Source organism: Apis mellifera, linkage group LG13 (assembly GCF_003254395.2).
Source record: "Apis mellifera strain DH4 linkage group LG13, Amel_HAv3.1, whole genome shotgun sequence".
Taxonomy (NCBI): Eukaryota; Metazoa; Arthropoda; class Insecta; order Hymenoptera; family Apidae; genus Apis; species Apis mellifera.
Genome location: NC_037650.1, coordinates 916,466 through 941,547, shown reverse-complemented (window position 1 = coordinate 941,547; position 25,082 = coordinate 916,466). Strand labels below are relative to the sequence as shown.

Genomic DNA, 25,082 nt, shown 5'->3' with positions numbered 1-25,082 from the left:
TCTAATCTATTTAATATGATATCTAGGAGATTGTCGTTTTTCCTCTAATCATTATTTTCCGTGAAAATGCGAGCTAAGAGGGGATTAGACGATCCAATAATCGCGTTGAAGGGCAGTTTTGAAAGATAGGCGTGAAGTGGCGACGCAGTGCGTGAGAATCAAGATCATTGCTGTCGTTTCCATGTCAGACTATCGCAAACCGCTAAGTGCGCAAGTATGACTTATAAAATGGCCATTACTTTTATATCTCTGAGATTGAGAATTTGGAAAACGTTAGAAAACTATAATTGTAAATTACTGATAAATTATTAAGAATAGTAAGTTGAAGAAGTAAATCTTGAATAATAATTTATTTTCAGAATTTAATTTGCATAATTAAAAGTAACTAAAACTTTTCCTTTTTAAACATAAATATATTCCATATATTCCACTTATATTACATATCTACAAAAATTAAATCATAAACATGTAGAAGAATAGTTTTAGTCTTTTTCTTCAAAGAAATTAAATAATGTATGAAAAGATAAGCCAACAAAAAATGCTAGTTAAAAAATGAAATTAATATTAAAATTATCATTGTATCAATTTTAAAGAAGTTTTATATGTACTATAAGTTTGGTTTTAATGCTGATTTATTTCACCTGAAATATTAATTTAACCTGTAAAAATTTATGTAGAATTTGCCACTATTTAAAAATTATTATTATGCAAATGTATTATTATAGGAATCTAATTCAAAAAGTTGGATATTTATTCTCTTATAATAATTTCCTCCTTCTTGTTATTATATTTGTTCGTACTTCTTTTTGGATAAAAGGATTTTTGCTATATTATTAGTATATTAAAATTAAGGAATAAGCACTATATCAAAATTGGAATGATTATTTTCTCTCACAATTAAGGAATAAATAATAATTATTTTAAATTAATTATAGTGGTACTGAAACGATCAATAATAAATAATAAAAATTATTAAGAATTTAGAAAGAATTTATAGAATTTTTGACTGAGCAAATATTAACAAAAAAAAACAAATAAACAAAAAAAAAGAACAAAATGAAATATAGATTAATTTTAATACTAAAATTTAACATGATACTATAAATTCTATTGTATCGAGTACATCAAAGTAAAATATGAAAAAGAGGTACTTAACATCTGAAATGAAACAATTTTTATTAATTTTGAATCAAAATGATAATAATGTTCATAATTAAATTACCGTTGTAAATCCTGTATAACATGGAACAAACACACCTAAGATGTGAAACATACATGTCGTTGAACTTCGTGTCATAATCAATAATAAAATCTTTTGTACCTTTAACGGTACAAAATACCATATAGAAAAATATCTATCCAATGAATGATAATTTTTTTTACTATTAATGCAATATTAATTTCACGAATAAAAAATTCAAACTTACAATTCATCAAATAATTCTTCACTGTTGTCTATAAGTATCTGACCATTGTAGTTACATAAAAACATAATCATCAATTGCTTGACAAATAACATGAGACAGATTAAAATTTCTAAATGATCCTTCGTAACTATAATCGCATTTTCTAACTGTAAAGTAATAAAGAATAAATATATTTAAAAAAATATACTCATTTAAGTTGATTTCATTTATTGATATATTTATTTATTATAAATTCGCAGCATTTCTTATAGTTTCACAAAATTAAAAAAAATTCAAGAAAGTTTTATGCAAGATTGCCTATATACAATGTCTCATTTTAATAAATTTTAATAAAATTTCTATTCGCACTATTCTTTTCTAAATTATGTATTATTTAAAAAAAAATAACGCGTATAAAACTTGTATTTCAAGAAATCGTCTAATGATCAAGCATTAAATATATTTAATTGAAAAAATTTGTTGTTTTTGAAATCTGACGATAATTTATATTTTTTTTTAAATGAAACTATGCGTATATTTTGCTACTATGCGTATAATTTTAATCTCCAATATTCCGATACGAATTCTTTGTCCCAATTATATTGATCTATGAAAATCATTCAAAATCATTTATAATTGTTAAAATTTTGCTTTATGGATAATTCCTCATTGAAGTAAGTTATTAACATAATGAATAGTATGATTTATCGATATAAATATTTTATCAAAATTATTCTATAGCATTTAAATTTTTCTTTAGAATTACATGAATGAAAAAGTTTTTAGAAAAGAATCATCTATTATGTGAAGAATCGCATAAGAGATATCTCCTAAATTAATTGTGATATTTTTTGAAAAAAAAAAAAAAGAATATTATTTAGAAACAAAAAAAAAAATCATTATATCGATCTACAAAGCTATTAAAATATAGGATAATAATTTTTATAAATTAATGATAATAAATGTCGAATAACGTATATAAATCTTGAATGATGTTCAAAAATAATTAATAATTAATAATAGAGCAATAAATTCATTTTGAAATAGATTACGATTCTCCTTAATAAAAATATAATTCTACTTTAAAAAAAACACAAAATGGAGGATAAAACTAGAAAAAGCTTTCACTTAAATAAATCCTCAAAACTATCTGCTTTCAAACAAGTTTGGTATAAAATATTATTTTGTAATTCAAAAGATTAATTGTGTTTAGAAATTAAAAGAAAACACTTAGTATATTGAAAATTCTGATATGTGCGAATTCGTTTATTATTATCATGAAATAAAGAAAAAATACTTACTCGATACAAAGTTATAGCCATTGAAATTACAAATAGAAGAGTAGATATCATATACTGTTTTCCTGAATTATTTATCACGATATTGATAAGTCTTCAATTGCCATATAAAATTTGCAAATAAAATATTAATATGAGTGTGCGAAATCAACTTATAATATTATCATATTTTAATTTACCAACTGGATAGCTTGATTATGAATATCCACCACATGATAAAGCTCTGCGAGTTTCGAATCAATTTGCTTCGACGAGAGATTGACTATAGTCAAATACGTAATAATTTTTTGTATTCGATAGCTAAAAATATAAGACATTCGTAAATAAATATCGTTTAAATAAAAATTTTATAATATATTTAAATTTATTTTGTTCGTGTTCTACGGTTTGTCAAAAAAATTAGTGCACTCTTTAAAATATAATAATTTTTTTAAAAATTGTACTATATGAGTTTTTTTTTAAGTTAAATGAATTAATTTAGTTTTTTATAATATATAACAAAAATTTTTGAAGAAGTTTTTGAATTTCTCGAAATCGTGAAGAAAATAGACAAGAATATTTAAAAAAATTTTTAAATATACGTTATTAAATCTTTATAAATAAATAAAAATTTCGCAATTTTATGTCAATATTTTTGTATATACATGTTAAAAATATCGAAATCCCAAAAATCGACCAATATAATTTTAATAATGCCTTAAATAATAATACGTGAAGCAATTTTTTTCTTTCTGAAAATTTTCATTTTAACTTTGTTAATGAATTATTACCGAAAAATTGTATCTAGTCACAGAGCATATTTAGTTAATATTTACTAAATAATTTAAATGATAAAATTGAAATAAAAATTTATGCAAAAAGAAATTGCTTAAAATCATCTAAGAATTTCTAATCAAGATTTATCGTATTGATTTCTAGGATATATATATTAACACTTAATATATCAATATATATTATCTAATGTATAATCCTGTATCAATGTTATATATAAGAAATAAGAAAAATATAATATTTCAAATAATATTAAATTTATGAATATTATACGATCTTGCTAATTATAATCTTACGAATGTTAATTCATATTGTAAAAAATGTTATAAATACAGTAATTGTTAATATTTATTACATACAATAAGTACCACGAGATGAATATAACTTTACTTACCTAATAATTTTAAATAACATGCTTGTATGATAACTATAAAGTCCAAGTATCGATTCCGTACTCATTATAGATAATACTACAAATATCATAAGGAACATATAATTCAAACATAGAATATCAACATATATGATTCTTTTATCAGAAAATATAGTAATATAATGAGCAATATATATACGAGATTCATTCAAAGGCATTATAAAATCCAATATTATAGGACACAATAATAATATAATACAGAATGCAAAAATTGCATAAATCATCCCTAAAATTTGCAAAGATTATTGAATAATTTAATTAATGTTTAAAGTCAAATATTGATATAATATTTTCACTGAAAAATCATTCTTGTTGTAAAAAAAGAAAAAAATCCTTTTTATTATAAAATAACGTGTAAAAATATTATAAATATTACAATTATATAAAAAAAGTATATAAAAAATTTTTACATATATAATAGATGAAAATAATAGATATACAATGTTATTAATGAATATGTACAAATATTTGTAAATATTTAAATGTTGTTAAAATTATTAAAAATTTAAAAGATAACATAATATAAATTAATATCGGCAAAGGAATTAGATATTTCTTACAGAGAAAAATGTCGATCATATGACAGGAATCGTTGATGCATTTTGTTCGTATTCGTGTTTCTATTGAATCTTGTACTATATTTTCCTCCATACGCATATGATGAAATAAATATTTTATCTATGTCAAATAAAATAAGAGGTAGAATAATGTCAACTAAAGTAAAATATTTTTCCAACTTTTTTGAAAAAGTTTAAAATAATTTAATTTTTACTTACCATAGGGAAAAATAATATAAAACATATATATCGTAATGAAATTATTATCAGTGGACAAGTTGTAGACAATATTAAAATACAGTTTCGTAATGTAATTTCGGATCTTAAAAGTGACATAATCTAAAAATATGTTCTCTATTTGTTGACTAGAATAATGTTTAAAAAACTTTTAATTTTTTTAATGGTAATATTTTAATCGTGTTTTTATTATCATCATTTATATAATGTTAGAGTAAAACAAAAATAAAATCACAAGTAGAAGTAAGAAATGTAAATATAAAGATAAAAATTTGGTAAATATTGCTTCTTTTACATATATTTATATATATATCTTTTATATATGCATACAAAATTTAATCAAATACGTAAACAAATTGAACAAAAAAAATATAAATTTTCGTCGTTTCTTTTGAAAAAATTAGATTTGAAGAAATTTTTTAGATAAATATTTCAAACTTAATTTTTCAAAGTGAAATTGCCCTTTGATTAGATAGAATCAATTTATAAAAGAAGATTATTTTACATATGAAAATATGTGAAAATATAATTATTGAAAAATATAAAATTTTATTCTTTATTTTTTTTTTTTTTTTTTTTTTGTTAATTATAGATATGATGGAGAAATTTTAAAATCTATATCCAATATTCACTTTTTTCAAAATTTAATTTTTAAATGAAATAAAATTATGCCGTATATATATATTAATTTGAATTCTATACTTGAAAATATATTAACTTTTAATCAGTGTACGAAATATATTCTTATACATTCGTATCACATTAATATTATAATATTATAATCCGTATATTAATCATAAAATTAAAATATTAATATATCAATATATTATTACTTCATAATATAATACATGTACATAATACAATAAACATAATATAATAAATATTATTAATTTACAGAAAAGAATATTAATATGCTGTAATAAATAGACAATATCCTATTTAAACTATTTAAATAAAGATAAAATAAATTATACAAATAAAAATTATAATTTTCGTCACCTGAAATATTATATTGCCAAGAAACAATGTCAATAGTAATAATCTCTGAATCCAAACATAAATTGAGTTATTATACGGCCATAATCCTATGATTTTCAACACAGTACGATAGCTATGATAGTATTTGTCGAATACGTCCATCTTTCTAATCAGATATCGACTGTCACGTAGAATTTGAAGTATCATTCGACTATACCTCGGTTTGATATATTATTTACGCTATTATTTTCTCTCTCGTATTCTCATAGTGTTATTTTTTTATAATATTGATAATATAATGTTCAGCAATTGCAGTAAATTACAATCGATTGATTTTATACATATCTTCTGCAAAGAGATTTTTTCATAATAGGTATTGATTTCGAGAAAATTATACTTTTCAAATTTTTTGTTCGTATTATTAATTTTTAATATCGTTTTTTATATTCCTTCATTCTTTTCTTCATTTTTTCCCTTTCTATTCCAAGTGTTGAGAGAATGAAAATTTGTCACGATGAATAGTGTCTTCCAGTTATCTTACAAGAAAACTTTTTTCTTGCTTGTATCGTTATTTTATTACGAATACTTCATGTTGTTATTGCATTTAAAAAGAGTGACAAAGAGAAATTGGAAAAGAAAATAACAATAAAGAAGGATACGTTCGATTTAAGTGGTAATATATAAGTGATTTTATATAAAAGATATTAATGTATTATAATAATTACTAATATTATACTAATAATATTACTAATATTGTCTAAAGTAATTTTTAGATAGCGAATGCTGTATTTATATTACATAAATAATTGTTATTTTAAACTATTTTATTTTATTTATTTTATTTTATAGAACGAAATTATTAATACTTAAATGAGCATGTTAATATTTTTAATTTGATTTTGAACAAAATTATACACAAATGTAATTTATGTAGAACAATGAAATGTGAAGTATGTCCGAACGTATTTCCAAAATATTTTGAATATAGAATTCAATGCAATTTTATCATATAGATAAAATGATAGAAAACATATATAAATTTATACAGTATTAGAAATGGTTATAAAATGAATGTTATAAAATCAATTGAGAATATAAAGTATAAGCAATAGTCCGTTATATACAATAAAATAAAAATATTAAATAGAAATAACAAAAATTTTAAAAGAATATATTTCTGATCACTAAACATTTAAAAATATATTTAATTTTCTGAATTTTTTGAAAAAAATTTTTGGAATTCTGTAAATACTTTTTCAATATATTACATGTAAGAATCATACAGAAAAAAATTTTGATTTTTAGATTTAAATTTGAAATTGATAATTTCAAAAACACTTATTGCGAAACAATAATAGCATCATTCTAACTAAAGAACGAAATTAATATTAAAATTATTGTTGTGAGTATTAATTTTATCAAAGTTTTATACGCACTAAAGGTTTGGTTTTAATGCTGATTTATATCGCGAAATATTAATTTAACTTGTAAAAATTTATGTAAAATTATTTAAAAATTACTATTATGCAAATATATTATTATAAGAATCTAAGAAAATGAATATGAGGGAATACGACAGCGGAATTCAAAAAAGTTTTGGGTACTTATTCCCTCATAATAATTTACTCCTTGTTATCATATTTCTTTGTATCTGTTTTTGGATATAAAGATTTTTATTATACTATTGATTCCAATTAAAAATATTATAAAAGAAAAGTAATGCAATTGATTTAATATAAATTAATTAAATTAAATTTTAATATAAATGCTACATAATTTAATATATATGATATAAATGTTTAAACACCATATAAAAAAATGTAATGATTATTTTCTCCTAAAATTAAGAAATAAATGTACGAAATAATAATTATTCTAAGTTAATTATAATGATAATGAAATGATCAGTAACACATAATATAAATTAATTAGAAATTCCAAATAATTATAGAATTTTTTACTAAAAAAATATTAACAAAAAAAAAAGAAAAGACAAAATGAAACATAGAATAATAATAATTATTTATTTCAATATTAATATATTTAATATGATATTATAAATTTTATTGTATCGAGTATATCAAAGTAAAATATGAGAATGAAGTGCTCAACATCTGAAATGAAATAATTTTTATTAGTTTGAATTAAAATAATGATGTCCTTATTTAAACAAATTACCGTTGTAAATCCTACATAACATGGAATAAATACACCAAAGATGTGAAATATACATGCCATTGAGCTTCGTATCATAATCAATAATAAAATCTTTTGTACCTTCAACGGTACAAAATACCATACAGGAATATATCTGTCAATTAAATAGAGAGATATTTTACTGTTATTGTAATTAATTTAATGAATAAAAATTCAAACTTACAATTCATGAAAAAATTCTTCGTTACTGTTTATAAGTATTTGGCCATTGTAGTTACATAAAAACATAATCATCAAATGATTGGCAAAAATTATAAGAGTGATTAAAATTTCTAATTGATCCTTCTTAATTGTAATCGCATTTACTACCTGTGAAACATTAAAAAAAAAAGTATATTCAATATGATATATTCACTTTAGATTGATTACATTTATTTATTATTATTATTTATTCAATATATACAAATTCAAAGCATCTTATTTATTATGTTTCATAAATTCAACAAAAATTTTTTAAAATCTTATATAAGATTGCCTTTGCATATACAAGATGTCTCATTTTAATCTGTATTTGTGTAATTATCTTCTGAATCTTATTTAAAAAAAAATGTTGCATATAAAATTTGTATTTCAAGAGATTTTATAATGATGACGATAATTTTTGTTTTTTTTAATGAATCTACATATATTTATTGAGAATTTTAATCCCTTTTCCATTATTATACAAATTATATTGATAATTGAAATTTATTTAAAATCATATATAATTGTTTAAATTTTGCTTTCAATAAATAATAATAATAATAATAATAATAATAATCAGAAGACTTTTGATGGAAATAAATTATTTATATACAGAATAGTATAATTATTGACATAAAATATTTTACTAAAGTTATTACTTCATAGAATTTGAATTTTTTTTAGAGTTACATAAATGGAAAAGTTTTTAGAGAAACTATTTAGTTAACCATTATAAAGAAAAAGAGATATCTTTTAAATTAATTTTGATACTTAATTGTGATACTTTCTAGATAAAGTTCTGCAACTATTATGGAAGAGCAGAATAAATTATTGTATCGATGCGCAAGAATGTTTTTTAAAATATACGATAAAAGAATTAATTTCTACTAATTAATCATAATAAATGTCGAATAATAATGAATAATCTTGAATGATTTCCAAAAATCATAATTAGGAAAATAAATTTGGAATAGACTACGATTTTCATTAAATAAAAATATATAATTTTATTTAAAAAAAAAAACAAAATAGAAAGTTTCAAAATTAGAAGAAAAAACTATCATTTAGACAAATCGAAGAGTCATCAAAAATCTATTTTCAAATACAAGTGTCGTATAAAATATTATATAATACATAATTCAAGAGATTAATTGTGTGAACAAATTGAAATAGAATATCCGGTGTAACTAAGAATTCTGACATCTGCGAATTCGTTTATTATTATCATGTAAAACATAAAAAAACATACTTACTCGATGCAGATTTATAGCCATTGACATCACAATTAGAAGAGTAGGCATCATAAATTGTTTTCCTGAATTATTTATTATAATACTGATAAATCTTTCATTGTCACATGAAATTCGTGAACGGAATATTATATATAACATAAGTAAATGTTTATTTTAATTAATTTATTAATATCATATTTTAATTTACCAACCCGATAGCTTGATTATGAATATCCACTACACGATGAAGTTCTGCGAGTTTCGAATCAATTTGCTTCGATGAGACATTAAACATAGTTAAATATGTAATAATCTTTCGTATTCGATAGCTAAAAATATAAGATTTGTAAATATATGTTACTTAAGAAAGAACTTCATAATTTTATTGTTTAAAATTGTTTTTAAACTATATATTTGTAATAAATAACAAAATTTTTGTAGATTCTTTAAAACACCATAACTTTTTTAAAAATTGTATTTAATAAGTTAAGTTATTTCTTCTTTTTTTGGAAAAATTAAATGAATTAACTTAATTTTATATTTAATAATTAATTTAATTTTTTAATAGAATAATATATAAAGAATTTTTTATAGAAACAGCAATTTATTCGCAAAGAACATAATAAAATAAAAGATATTTTAAAATATTTTTTTTTGCTATATATTAGATGTTTAATGAAAATTTATGTATTATATAAATATTTCAGTATTTATATAGTGTATATGTATTTATATATATATATATATTTAAAGTTTTAAAATTCCTAAAATATATCGTTAAGATTTTAATAGTGACAAGACTTAAATGATAATATCTGAAAGATTTCAAGCAATTTTTTCCTTTTTAAAATTTTTCATTTTGTTAAGGAATTATTATTGAAAAACTATAGTCAAACCAACCAGAGCATCATATGTTAATAATATCTATGTTAATAATCTTCATTAATGAATAATAAAATCGAAATGAAAATTTATGCTAAAATAGAAGTTGCTTGAAGTCGTCTCAGAATTTTAAATCAAAACTTCTCAAATTGATTTCTCGAACTTGTTGGTACATTAACACTTAATAATTATATTACTTAATGTATATTAAAACAATCTATATATTAATATTCTCTATAAGGAATAAGAAAAATATAGTATTTTAAACAGTATTAAATTTATGAAGATTATGCGATTTTGAAATCAATTATAATTTTATGAATGTTAATTTATATTGTAAAAAATGTAAATACAATAATTGTTAATATTTATTACATAATAAATAATATTTATTATGTAATAAATATTATGAAAGAGGGAAATGATAATTTACCTAATAATTTTAAACAACATTCCTGTATGATAACTATAAAGTCCGACTATCGATTCCGTACATATTAGAGATAATAATCCAAATGTAATAACAAACAAAAAATTCAAATATAAAATATAAAAATATATGGTTCGATTGACAGAAAATAATGTAACGTAAAGAAGAATATGTCTGTGAAATTCATTCAAAGGCATTATGAAATCCATTGTTACAAAATACAATAAGAATATACTAAATAATGTAATAGTTAAAAAAGTCACACCTAAAAATTAGAAAAACCATTCAATAAATTATTCAACCATTCAATAATTAGTTTAAATTAGAATATTAATATAATATTATTATTGAAAAACTGTTCTTCAAAAATATTTTTGATAAAGAAATATTTTTGTTAAAAAATAACGAGAAAATTAGAAATATTACAATTATATACATAATATATATAATAAAAACTTAAGTACAATGATAAATGTAAAAATATATAAGTTCTTGCAATGACAATAATAATATTATATATTGATATCATCAATGAAATTTACATATTTCTTACGCAAAAGTATTTCGATCATATGACGAGAATTACCGATGTATTTCATTCGTATTTGTATTTCTATTAAATCTTGTACTGCATTTTCCTCCACACATATATGATGAAATAAAAGTTTTACCTATGTCAAAAAAAAAAAAAAAAAGAATAACATGTAAAAATATTTTTCCATGAAAAAATAATTTAATTTTTACTTACCATAGGAAAAAATATTATAAAGCTTATATATCGTAACAAAATTATTATAAGTGGACAAGTCGTAGATAATATTAAAATACAGTTTCGTAACGTAATTTCAGATCTTATAAGTGACAATATCTAAAAATTTTCAAATTATAATATGTTAAAAATAATAAATTTTAAATTAAAAATTATATAATATTTCAATCGTTTTCTTAAATACATTATCATTATTATCATTTAATCGGTATTCTAAAATATAGGAAAATACTCCTATATCTGAAAATATGAAAATATAAAATTTTAAGTCTTTTTCTTTTTAAATAATATTATATACATATGTTGATAAAGAACAACTCTACAACTTTTAAAATTCATTTCTTTCAAAAATTAATTTTTAAACTAAATAAAATTATCCCATATGTGTATTTCTTAACTGGACACTATATATGTATCAAAATTAAATAATTTTCGAATATTATATAAATATATTTTCATACATTCATATCACGCTAATACAGCTATATTATTAACAAACTTAAAATCATAATACATTATTATTTCAAAAATAAATGTATATTTTTAATTTATGAAAGGTAACATTAATAGGTAATGAATAGGCAATATCCAATAAAACATTTCAGTAAAAATACAATGAATTATATAAAGAAAAATTATAATTTTCGTCACCTGAAATATTATATTGCCAAGAAATAATGCCGATATACATAATCTTTGAATCCACACATAGACTGAGTTATTGTAAGGCCATAGACCAATGATTTTCAACACAATACGATAGGTGTGATAATATTTGTCGAATACATCCATATTTCTAGTCAGATATAGACTATCATAGAGAACTCGAAGAATCATTCGACTATACCTCGGCTTCATATATTATTTACGCTATTATTTTTCTTTTTCATATTTTCATAGTATTATTTTTTTACAATAATAATAGTATAATATCTAGCAATTGCAGTAAATTACAATCAATAGATTCTATGTATATCTTCTGCAAGAAGATTTTCCATAATAGATATTGTTTTCGAGAAAATTATAGTTTTCCAATTGTTTGTATTATTAATCTTTATTGTCAATTATTTTATTCTTCAATCTTTTCTTTATTTTCCTCTTCCATTCCAAGTGTTGAGACCATGAATAGTATCTTTTGATTATTCTACAAGAGAACATCTTCCTTACTTGTATTGTTACTTTATTCAATTACAAATATCTTATACTGTTATTTCATTTAATCAGAGAAACAAGAAAAAATTGGAAGAAGTCAATAAAAAAGGAAGTGTTTTGTTTGAATAGTAATAATGTAAGAAGAAAGTTTGCATAATATCTTAAAATACTATATTATACTAATTATTATAGAAAGTAATTTTTTGATATTGAATGCTGTATTAATATTATTTAAATAATTATCATTTTAAGTTATTTTAGAGAATGCAATTAATTATTTAATTACTTGAAAGAAGAATTTTATTATCTTTAATTTAATTTTGAACAAAATTGTGCACTATTTTAATTTATGTGAAATAAGTATATATGAAGCATATATATATCAAAATATTTTGATAATTTAAATTCAATATAATTTTATTATGATAGATATATATATACGATAGAAAATATGTATAAATTTATAATTTTTTATTATTAGAATTGAGAATTGATCATAAAATATATATCCTAAAACCAATCGAGAATATAAATAATAAATAATGGTTATGATTTTCTAATTATTAACGTAACATTTATAAAAAACAAATAAATTTATAAGATAATTCGAAAAAATATTTATAAAACTTTTTAAGCGAAAAAATAATAAACATTCTAAATTAATTAATTCGAGTTAAAAGAACAAATATTTATAATTTTTTAATATTCTTAATTAATTTTATAGTGTTCAAAGATTCAAAAAATCAAAAGAAATTTTCAATAATTTTTTTTTAATATTATAAACTTCAAATATAATCTATCAAATATACATAAAATATAAATATTAAGAAAAAATAAAAAAATTTTTTAAAAATTAATCACAAAACAGTTGAAAAAAATTTTTTAATTTTCTGAATTTTTTAAACAAAACTTTTTGAAATTCTGAAAAACTCTTCAATATATTATATGAAAAAAAATCATGCAGGGAAAAATTTTGGTTTTTGAATTCTTAAAATTTGGAATTGATAATCTCGAAAACATCTATTGTGAAATCACATATCATCATCATAACTAAAGAATAATAATAAATATATATTTTTTTATAACTTTTTAGATCTATAAAACACATATTACTTTCTAATCAATCCAATATTTTATATTTATTGTTCGACAACGAGATATTGGACGAGACAAAAAAATTATATCATTTTACATATCATCGATTTTAAAAAATATGATGATAGTATAAACAATCATTAAATCTTAAAACTAAAAGTAAATAAGTTATAAATTAGCATATTTACATATTTGATAATTCTTTAAGATTTGATAAGTTCATAAGATTTCAAATTACTTAAGATGAATATATTTTTTTTTGTTATAAATATTCGAAAATTTATTACAATAATTCGATTATCAAAATAATTTTATTCGGAGAAATTAATGAAAGAAAATAACGTCGGAATGCAGTGATATTGTGAAAAAAATATATAATATGGATTATTAATGGACGCATAAATATGCGATTAAAATACTGAATTTTGACTATTATTTCTATTAAAGTTTAAATTAAATGATTTTGAACATTCTACAATGTCTGAATTGATAATATTACTCGAAGAACCAGAATGAATGAATAAATAATGATTTATTTTTAATGTTTGCAGCTAATTAACAACTGATTATAATAATTCTAACTGTATTATAATAATTCGATCTATATTGTCGCTAAATTCTATCTGATCTAAATTCTATTTTTTTTTTTTTAATTGATCTGATCTAGAAAACTTTTAAAAATCTTGATTCCAATCATTATTTACCGCGAACTAAAAGAGAGCTAAAGCAATTAATAATGATGTTGGAGGGTGTTTCGAAGGAGATAGCATTGCACCGTGTGGGGATCAAAACTCCTGCGACCGCTTCCATCGTAATCAATTGCAAAGCACTAAACAAATGATTTGCAAAATGACCATTGTTTTTGTATCTCTATTTAGATTAAAGATCTATCTACTTGTGAATTTCTGTTAAACCATCGAGAATAATAAGCTAAAAAAGTAACTCTTGAATAATAGAATAAAATTTAATTTATATAATTAAAAGTAAAATTTTTCCTCTTTAAAAAAACATAAATTTATTCCATAGTTATAATACATAATATCTACATACTTGCAAAAATTAAAAATTAAAATTTACTTATAATTTTTCGATTAAAAAAATAATTCATTATTTATTGCTTCCTTAAGATTTATAATTAAGTTTATTCGAAGAAGTTTCTCACATAGAAATCTTTTACCATTATTGTCGATCCACTATTATCGATCTTCATTAAACCTAAACAAAGAATAATTTTACTTAAGAAGATTATCGTTTTTGAAGAGAATTAAATCGATATTTACAATTACATATTTTTCACATACCTGGCTGAAACAGAAATCGATCGCAAGATATATTCAAGATACAGTCGATTCAATGACAATCAATATTATTCTAGTTAGGAAAAATCTATAATAAATATATTTTGTTTAATTCTTGGTCATCTTGATATTTTTATGCAATATTAATTCAATTCAATTGCGATATTATTGACTATTATCGTGCTTCCTCTCTCAATTGAACTTGAAAGAAATTTCTGAAAGTCCTCACTAATGTTGCAAACCCTAACCGCTGGATCATCTACTGTGACACTGTAAGTGATCTAGTTCTCGTATAAATAGGTGCGTACTGCTCCTGTAATATTTCTACTTATAGTTAAGAAAATACAGCATTGGTTACAAGCACTAACTTATATACATTTCGAAAAAGCACTCGATACATCTATAATATATGCACCTAACGAATTTCCATCTTTTATTATCATTACTGTTTATGATTTTTTTTAATGAATATTAATAAAATAATAATCGTGTTATATGATTAATAATATGATTAAAATATAGATATTGAAAGAATTTTGAATATTATTTTTTCTGTTTAATAATCTCATATTAGAATAAAAAACATTGAATTCCAATCAGATAAAAGTAAAGATTGTTTAATTGATGCACTGAACTATAGAAATTCAAATTGGCAGGAGAATATTTATAATTATTATTTCGAATATATTCATTTTATTATAAAAATCGAAATTCATTGAATGTATCAGTAAGATGAAAAATCGAAACATATTATTTCTTTTTATTAATCTTATCAAATCAAAAGTCAATTTTAGTTTATTATATTTTCTAAGATAAAATCCTTCCAAAACTAATTTGAAAAAAATTACGATATTATCTAAATAATATACAGACTTTTTGCTTTTCTTCAGGAAAAATTGATTATAAATTATATAAAAAATAAACAATAACAATTGAAGCGCAATCATTAACAGTGAAAAAATATTTTTCTTTTTCATCATATTAGAAATTTTGACGATCATTTGCAATGTTCGCATTCATTCCTAAAAATATATGAAAATAATTTTGGTCTTCTTCTTTAATAAAATAAACGATATATGAAAAGATAGGTCAATAAAAAATGCTAGTTAAAGAATGAAATTAATATTAAAGTTATCGTTATGAATATCAATTTTACCGAAGTTTGATACGCACTATAAGTTTGATTTTAATGTTGATTTATTTCGCAAAATATTAATTTAATGTATATAAATTTATGTAAAATTTGCCACTATTTAAAAATTACTATGCAAATATATTATTATAGGAATCTAAGAAAATATGAAAGAATACAACAGTGGAATTAAAAAAATTAAATATTTATCCCGTCATAATAATTTTCTCTTCATACTTCATTATATAAATATAATTGTTCGTATTTTTTTCTAGATATAGATTTTTACTATACTATTGATTCGAATTAATTAAATATTATGAAAGAAAATTGATGCAACTGATTTAATATACTAATTATTTATATAATTATATAATAATAAATGTTATATGATTTAACATATATGATACGTTCAAGCACCATATTAAAAATGAAATGGTGTTATTTTCAATAACATTACATTATTTTCAAACAATAATTAATTGTAATGATAAAGAAATGATCAACAACAAATAATATAGATTAATTAGCAATTCAAGATTTTTCAAAATATTAACAAAAAAAAACAAATAAAACAAAGCACAAATGAAGTACAGAATAATAATAATTGTTTATTTTAATATTCAATACTATATTTCAATATTCAATATTATATTTCAATACATTTAATATGATATTATCAATTTTATTGTATCGAGTATATCAAAGTAAAATATGAAAACGAAGTGCTTAACATCTGAAATGAAACAATTTTTATTAATTTGAATTAAAATGATGATATCTTTATTTAAACAAATTACCGTTGTAAATCCTACATAGCATGGAATAAACACACCAAAGATGTGAAATATACATGCAGTTGAGCTTCGTATCATAATAAGTAATAAAATCTTTTGTATCTTTAACGGTACAAAATACCATACAGGGATATATCTATCAATTAAATAGAGAATATTTTAATGTTATTGTAATTAATTTAATGAATAAAAATTCAAACTTACAATTCATGAAAAAATTCTTCGTTGTTGTTTATAAGTATCTGAGCATTGTGGTTCTTTAAAAATATCATTACTAATTGATTGAAATAAAAGATAAGAGAAATTAAAATTTCCAGTTGATCCGTTTTAGTTATAATCGCACTTACTAGCTGTTTAATAATTAAAAAAATTAAATATATTCAATACGATATAATAATTTGATTAATTTTTAAATTGATTTACATTTATTTATTATTATTATTTATTCAATATATACAAATTCGAAGCGATTTGTTTAGTATCATAAATTTCGTTTAATTTCATAATTTCGAAAAAATAAAAAAATTCTTATACAAAATTATCTTTGAATATACAGAATATTTCATTTTAATTTCTATTCGCACAATTATCTTCTAAATTATTAATATCTTCTAAATTATGTATTTTTAATATTATTTCAAAAAAAATTTTGCATATATTTTTGCATAAAATTTATATATATATAAAAGATCTTCTTATGATGACTATCATATGTTTTTAAATTGTTGAGATTTGACAATAATTTTTTTAAATGGAACTACATGCATTTATTGAGAATTTTAATCTATTTCATTATTATATAAATTATGTTGATCACTAAAACTCGTTCAAGATCACATAAAATTATTTAAATTTTGTTTTGTTTGCGACCAGAAGATTTATGATTGAAATAAATTATTAATATAAACAATAATATATTTATCGATATAAAATATTTTATTAAAGTTTTTATTATTTATTAAAGTTAATAAATAATAAAATATAATAAAATATTTTATTAAAGTTTCTACTTTTCTATTTTATAGAATTTGAATTTTTTTCAGAGTTACATAAATGGAAAAGTTTTTAAAAGAAACCATTATATGAAGAATCGCATAAAAAATGTCTCAAATTAATTGATATTTCTGAGTGAAAAGAACTGTAATTTAAGAACAGAATAAATCATTGTATCGATGTGCAAGAATATTTCTTAAAATATTGGATAAAAGTATTAATTTCTACTAATTAATAATAATAAATGTTGAAATTGAATAATAACGAATAATCTTGAATGATTTCCGAAAATCATAATAGAAATAATTAGGAAAATAAATTTGGAATAAATTACGATTCTTATTACATAAAAATACATAATTTTATTTAAAAAAATATAATATTTGAAAATATAAAGTTATAAAGTTTGAAAATTCGAAAAAGTCTCTATTTAGACAAATCAAAGAGCTAACAAAAGATATTTTTTTTTAAACACAAATGTCCTATAAAATATTAATTTGAATAATATACATATACATATTTTTTATATACATAATTCAAGAGATTAATTGTATGAATAAATTGAAATAAAATATTCGGTATAATTGAAAATTCTGGCATGTGTGAATTCATTTATTATTATTATGTAATAAAGAAAAGATACTTACTCGATGTAGATTTATAGTCATTGAAATCACATTTAGAAGAGTAGACATCATAAATTGTTTTCCTGAATTATTTATCATGATATTGATAAATCTTTCATTGTCACATGAAATTCGCGAAATATTCGGAATATTATATATAACATAAGTATATTTTTATTTTAATTAATTTATTAATATCATATTTTAATTTACCAACCCGATAGTTTGATTATGAATATCCACTACATGATGAAGTTCTGCGAGTTTCGAATCAATTTGCTTCATGATGAGACATTAAACATAGTTAAATATGTAATAATCTTTCGTATTCGATGGCTAAAAGCAAAGATTTGTAAATACACATTATTTAAGAACTTTATAATTTTATTATTTAAAATTGTTTTGTATATGCTTGTACAGTTGATCAAGAAAATACATTGTTTAGACCACGATAATATTTTTAAAAATTGTATCTAATGTTTTAAATTCGTTCTTCTTTTTTTAAAAATATTAGATACATTAATTTTTGTATATTATACATATATATATATATATATATATATATATATATATATATATATATATATATATATATATGTATAATATATACAATAATACAAAATATAATATATACAAAAAATTTAAAAAAAAACAATGTGTTTATTAACACATTAATGCATATTAACACTAATGTATATTAACACATGCTGTATATTAATATTCTATATAACAAGTAAGGAAAATATATTATGTATTTCAAATAGTATTAAGTATACGAAAATTATATGTCTTGCAACTATAATCTTATGAATGTTAATTCATATTGTAAAAAATATTGTAAATATAATAATAATTAGTATTTATTACATAATAAATATCACGGAATTGATGAATATATACAAAATTATTATAACTTTACTTACCTAATAATTTTAAACAACATACTTGTATGATAACTACAAAGTCCAACTATCGATTCCGTACATATTATAGATAATAATCCAAATATAATAACAAATAAAAAATCCAAGTATAAAATATAAAAATATATGGTTCGATTGGCAGAAAATAATGTAATGTAACGAAGAATATATCTGCGAGATTCGTTCAAAGGCATTATGAAATCCATTGTTACAAAATACAATAAGAATATACTAAATAATATAATAGTTGAAAAAACCATATCTAAAAATTGAAAAAACCATTCAATAAATTAATCAACTATTCAATAATTAGTTTAAATTGGAACATTAATATAATATTACCATTGAAAAACTGTTTTTGTTATAAAAATAAGAAAATAATATTTTTGTTAAAAAATAAGAAAAAAATTAGAAATATTATAGTTATATACATACATATAATAAAAACTTAAATACAATGATAGATGTAAAAATATATAAGTTCTTGCAATGACAATATTAATATTATATTCTGACATCATCAATGAAATTTACACATTTCTTACGCAAAAGTATTTCGATCATATAACGACAATCACCGATGTATTTCGTTCGTATGTGTGTTTCTATTAAATCTTGTACTACATTTTCCTCCATACATATATGATGAAATAAAAGTTTTACCTATGTCAAAAAAAAAAAAGAATAATATGTAAAAATATTTTTCCATGAAAAAGTTTAAAATAATTTAATTTTTACTTACCATAGGAAAAAATATTATAAAGCTTATATATCGTAACAAAATTATTGTAAGTGGACAAGTCGTAGACAATATTAAAATACAGTTTCGTAACGTAATTTCAGATCTTATAAGTGATAATATCTAAAATTTTTTAAATTATAATATGTTAAAAATAATAAATTTTAAATTAAAAATTATATAATATTTCAATCGTGTTCTTAAATATATTATCATTATTATCATTTTAAAATATATATAATATTACAGTTGTTGTAAAATAATAAATATAATCAAAAATAAAAGTAAAATATAGATGTGAAAAGATAAAAACATAGATATTAATTTTATATTAATAGTATGTTCTTTTTATATATATATACAAAAGGTGAATAGCATATATAAGGGAATAAGAAATAAAAATTAAAATAAAATTTTTTTGTTTTTTTCAAAAAAATTAAATTTTCTAAAGAGTAATTGCATAATCTTAATTAAATCTTCAATTAAATACAAATAAATTACAAAAGAAGATTCAATTACATGAAAATTAACAAAAATGTAGAATTGAATTTTAATTTTTTTTTTTTTAAAGAGATATATACGTGTTGATGAGGAACAATTCTACTATTATTTTTAAAATTCACTTATTTCGAAAATTAATTTCTAAACCTAATAAAATATTATTATATTTTATATATGTGTATATATTAATTGGACATTGCATATTTTAAAATGTGATAATTTTTGAATATTATACAATCATGATTTCATACATTCATATCACGCTAATATACGTACATAATTTATTCAAAACTTAAAATCATAATACATTATATTACTACACATTATTTATATTTCATAATAATATAATAAATGCATATTATTAATTTATGGAAAAGAATACTAATATACTATAATAAATCGAAATATCCTATAAAATATTTCAGTATAAAGTAGAATGAATTATATAAAAGAAAATTATAATTTTCGTCACCTGAAATATTATATTGCCAAGAAATAATGTCGATATCCATAATCTTTGAATCCATACATAGATTGAATTATTGTACGGCCATAGTCCAATGATTTTCAACACAGTACAATAGGTGTGATAGTGTTTGTCGAATACGTCCATATTTCTAGTCAGATATAGACTGTCATATAGAACTCCAAGAATCATTCGACTATACCTCGGCTTCATATATTATTTACGCTTTATTTTTCTCTCTCGTATTTTCATAGTGTTATTTTTTTATAATAGTAATAGTATAATATATAACAATTGCAGTAAATTACAATCGATCGATTTTATGCATATCTTCTGCAAGGAGATTTTCCATAATAGATATTGTTTTCAAGAAAATTATAGTTTTCAAATTTCTTGTTTGTATTATTAATCTTTATTATCATTTATTTTAGTCTTCAGTCTTTTTTTTTATTTTCCTCTTCCATTCCAAGTGTTGAGAGTATAAATAGTATCTTTCGGTTACTCTACTAGAGAACTTCTTTCTTGCTTATATCACTTATAAATACTTCATATCGTTATTTCATTCAATAGGAGTAACAAGAAGAAATTGGAAGATATGAATAAAAGAGGATGTGTTTTGTTCGAATGATAATATATGTAAATTTTATTCGAAAGAAAAATATTTGTGTAATATGTAATTAATCTAAACTAGTTATAATAATTTTTATATGTTGTATATTGTACTTATGTTTTAAAAATAATTTTTATTTTAAATTATTATTATTAGTATTATAATTATAATTAATATTATTTCAAATAATATTGTTAAATCACAATTATTAATACTTGAACGAGTAATTTTTATATTTAATTTGATTTCAAATGAAATTGTACGCTATTGTAATTTATATAATGTAACTTGAAATATATATGAAATATTTTAATAAAATTCGATATAATTTTATTAAGAGTATATGATAAAAAATATATATATATTTATAATCTTTTATTATTAGAATTGAGGATTTACCATAAAATAAATATCCTAAAATAAATTGAGAATATAAATGATAAACAATGGTTATATAATTTTATAATTATTAATGTAAATTTATAACAAGAAACAAATAAATTTGTTAAATAATTTGAAAAAAGTTTATAAAATTTTTAAAATAATTTAATAAACTCGAAGAAAATAATATACAATACAAATCAATTGCATCCAGTTAGAAGAAACACAAATATTTATCGTTTTTTAGTATTTTTAATTAAGTTTAACATTTAAAAACAGAAAAAACTAAAAGAAACTTTTGACATTATTTTTTTAACATTATAAACTTATAAATATTATAAACTTATAAACTTATAAACTTATAAACTAAATATCAACATATATAAAATTGAAATATTAAGAAAAAAAATTTTTCTGAATTTTTGAAGAAAATTTTTTGATATTCTATAAAAACTCTCCAATATATTATATGAAAATAAATGAGAGAATAATTTTGAGTTTTGAATTCTTAGAACTTGGAATTGATAATCTCGGAAATTGTTAAATTATAAAGAATTTTAATATAATACAATATTTTGATATTTTAATAACATGCAATATATATATATATATATATGTTATATATATATATATATATATATATATATATATATATAATATTTATGAAAATTATTAATTATATATCAAATTATAGCAAATTTCGAGATATGACATTATATATAAGCGTTATATGATATTATATATAAATTTATAGTAAATTGTTGTATAAACGTTTTATTTAAATCCATAGATAAATTATATTATACTATAATATTCTATCTAGCTATTTACCGTAAGTACAAATCAAAATTTCATAGAATTCCATAGAATTTCATATTAGTAAAATGAATGTATTTTTTATTATAATTAGTAATTCGATTATCAAAATAATTTTCGAATTTATTCGAATTATTAATGGACATAAAACATAGTGTTAATTAAAATATCAATATTAAATTTTGATTATTATTTCTGTTAAAGTCTAAATTAAATAATTTTGAATATTGCACAAATGGAATATCTGAACTGATGATATTATCATAATCTCGAAGGATCATTTACTGTCGATCGTTAAAACTGATCGTATGATCATTTATATGAACGATAATGAACGAATGGCGATTTATTTTAACTGTTTATGGCTAATTGATCATTGATTGTAATAATTTTAATTGTACTTCAATCTGTATCATTCTATCTAATCTAAATTCTATTTTTTTTTTTTCTAACTAGTCTCATCTAGAATCGCTTAGTTTGTCCTTCAATCATTATTTTTCATGAAAACATAAACTAAGAGGAAGTTAGAATAACCAATAGTTACATTGGAAGGCGGTTTCGAAAACCTTCACTTTCAAAACAAGATCGCAAAGTAACTAAGCAAGTGTGACTTGTGAAATGACTGTTATTCTCATATGTTTTTTTAGATTAAGAATTTGGAAAACATTAGAGAACTGTGAATGTTATAATCTGCTCAAAAATTATTGCTAAACTATTGAAAATTATAAACTGAAGAAGTAAATTTTGAATAATAAATTAAATTTTAATTTTCATAATTAATTATTAATATATTAATAATTCTTCTAATTATTCTTCAATAAATTTTAATTAAATCAAATTTCTTATACGAGATTATAGAATTGAAGAAAAAATTTAACAATTATTTCATACATTGACAATTCAAATTAATATCGTTGGAATCTTTAAAAAATGCATATATATTACATACTGTCCTTTTTATTTATATTCCAAACGCACGTTACAAATTGATTAACTTTTTTTTCTTGCATTCTCATTTATAATATACTTTATGAAGGAACGAATCAAAATCAAAACAAAACAATACTGGCAACAAAAAAAATTATTAAAACACGATTTCGAATATTATTTTCTCATCTTTTTTTTTTGTTTACTTTTTGTTTCTAATACTTTCGATAATGCAATACTTATTCTATTTCAATAAATATTATTAATATTGTTAATCATTCGAAATTTTATGAAATAATAATACATATTTGTTAGATCAAACGAGTAACCTTGTGGTAAGATCAAACAGAACTCTTAGAATTTGTTTTCAAATACTTAGAAAATTGGAAAGTTCCCTAATTTATAGATCGTCACCATAAGGCCATGATAATTCTCAATAATTTCAGAGAAATTTATTGCCAAACAGGCGTACAGTGATTCTAATGAAATTCAAAATTATTTCTTTCCGATTTTGAGCTTTATAATTATTAGATTAATTTTTAAAAAACAGTACTGCTTTTCATTATAATTTATTATTTCGTTAAAAATGTGCAATATCTAAAAAATATGATTAAATATGTATAAAAAAAAATTAACATTGCATTTAATTAGTATAGAATAAAAAAAATACATAATACATAATAATCAGTAAATATTTATTTGATTTAAAGCTTTAAGTAAAACCGCGTAATAAAAATATCTGAGTGACAAAAAAAGTTATAGAAGACAATAAATTTGGAAAGTGCTTCGAATTTGAAACATAATGAAACATAAATTGGATCTTGAGAATTGAAAATAATATTTTGAAGAAACAAGATAGATATGGACCATAATAACCAGTAATAATTTGATAAAATAACAAAATAATGAAAGCAATAAAAATAATATCGATATATATAAGGGGCAGCCTAATCTAATATTAAAATTAATTTTAATATATTTTTGCAAAGTTTTGCAAATCAAATATAGCAATAAAAAAAAATAGAAAGTTTCTACTTCGATTTTTTTTGCGTGAAACAATGCAGAACATATAAAAAAAAAAATTGCACAAATCATTACATTGTATAAATTAAATTTCTAATATAAAGTAATTACTTAAACTTTAATTTTAATTTACAAAAAAATTTATAATGATTTAAATTAAAATAGATATTCTTAGACATTATAAAATTAAAATTTAAATGCTTTTTAAAAAAT

General features: G+C 20.0%; 3 protein-coding genes across 4 annotated transcripts; all 3 read right to left on the bottom strand.

The window, feature by feature from the left end:
• Positions 1-1,107: 1,107 nt before the first annotated feature.
• LOC102653615 lies at positions 1,108-6,084 on the bottom strand. The gene is made up of 8 exons (XM_026444646.1): positions 5,699-6,084; positions 4,682-4,801; positions 4,466-4,583; positions 3,870-4,131; positions 2,884-3,004; positions 1,428-1,573; positions 1,223-1,355; positions 1,108-1,158 (listed from the first exon to the last, which is right to left on the bottom strand). The coding sequence occupies exons 1-8, from the start codon at positions 5,882-5,884 to the stop codon at positions 1,108-1,110; spliced, it is 1,137 nt and encodes a 378-aa protein (XP_026300431.1). The 5' UTR covers positions 5,885-6,084.
• A 1,215-nt stretch (positions 6,085-7,299) lies between these two features.
• On the bottom strand, positions 7,300-12,599 carry Or131 (odorant receptor 131). Of its 2 annotated transcripts, XM_026444519.1 has the most exons (9): positions 12,042-12,599; positions 11,370-11,489; positions 11,175-11,292; positions 10,625-10,886; positions 9,522-9,638; positions 9,331-9,412; positions 8,058-8,203; positions 7,747-7,988; positions 7,300-7,328 (listed from the first exon to the last, which is right to left on the bottom strand). In XM_026444519.1, exons 1-9 carry the CDS (start codon positions 12,246-12,248, stop codon positions 7,300-7,302), a joined length of 1,323 nt encoding a protein of 440 aa, XP_026300304.1. In that variant the 5' UTR covers positions 12,249-12,599.
• Positions 12,600-16,752: 4,153 nt separating this feature from the next.
• Positions 16,753-21,789, bottom strand: LOC102653897. Its single transcript, XM_026444719.1, is given in 10 exon segments — positions 16,753-16,803; positions 16,868-17,000; positions 17,069-17,214; positions 18,505-18,595; positions 18,701-18,765; positions 18,768-18,819; positions 19,407-19,668; positions 19,952-20,069; positions 20,149-20,268; positions 21,119-21,789. Coding segments are annotated over 10 exon segments (1,245 nt in total). The 5' UTR covers positions 21,326-21,789.
• Positions 21,790-25,082: the final 3,293 nt, after the last annotated feature.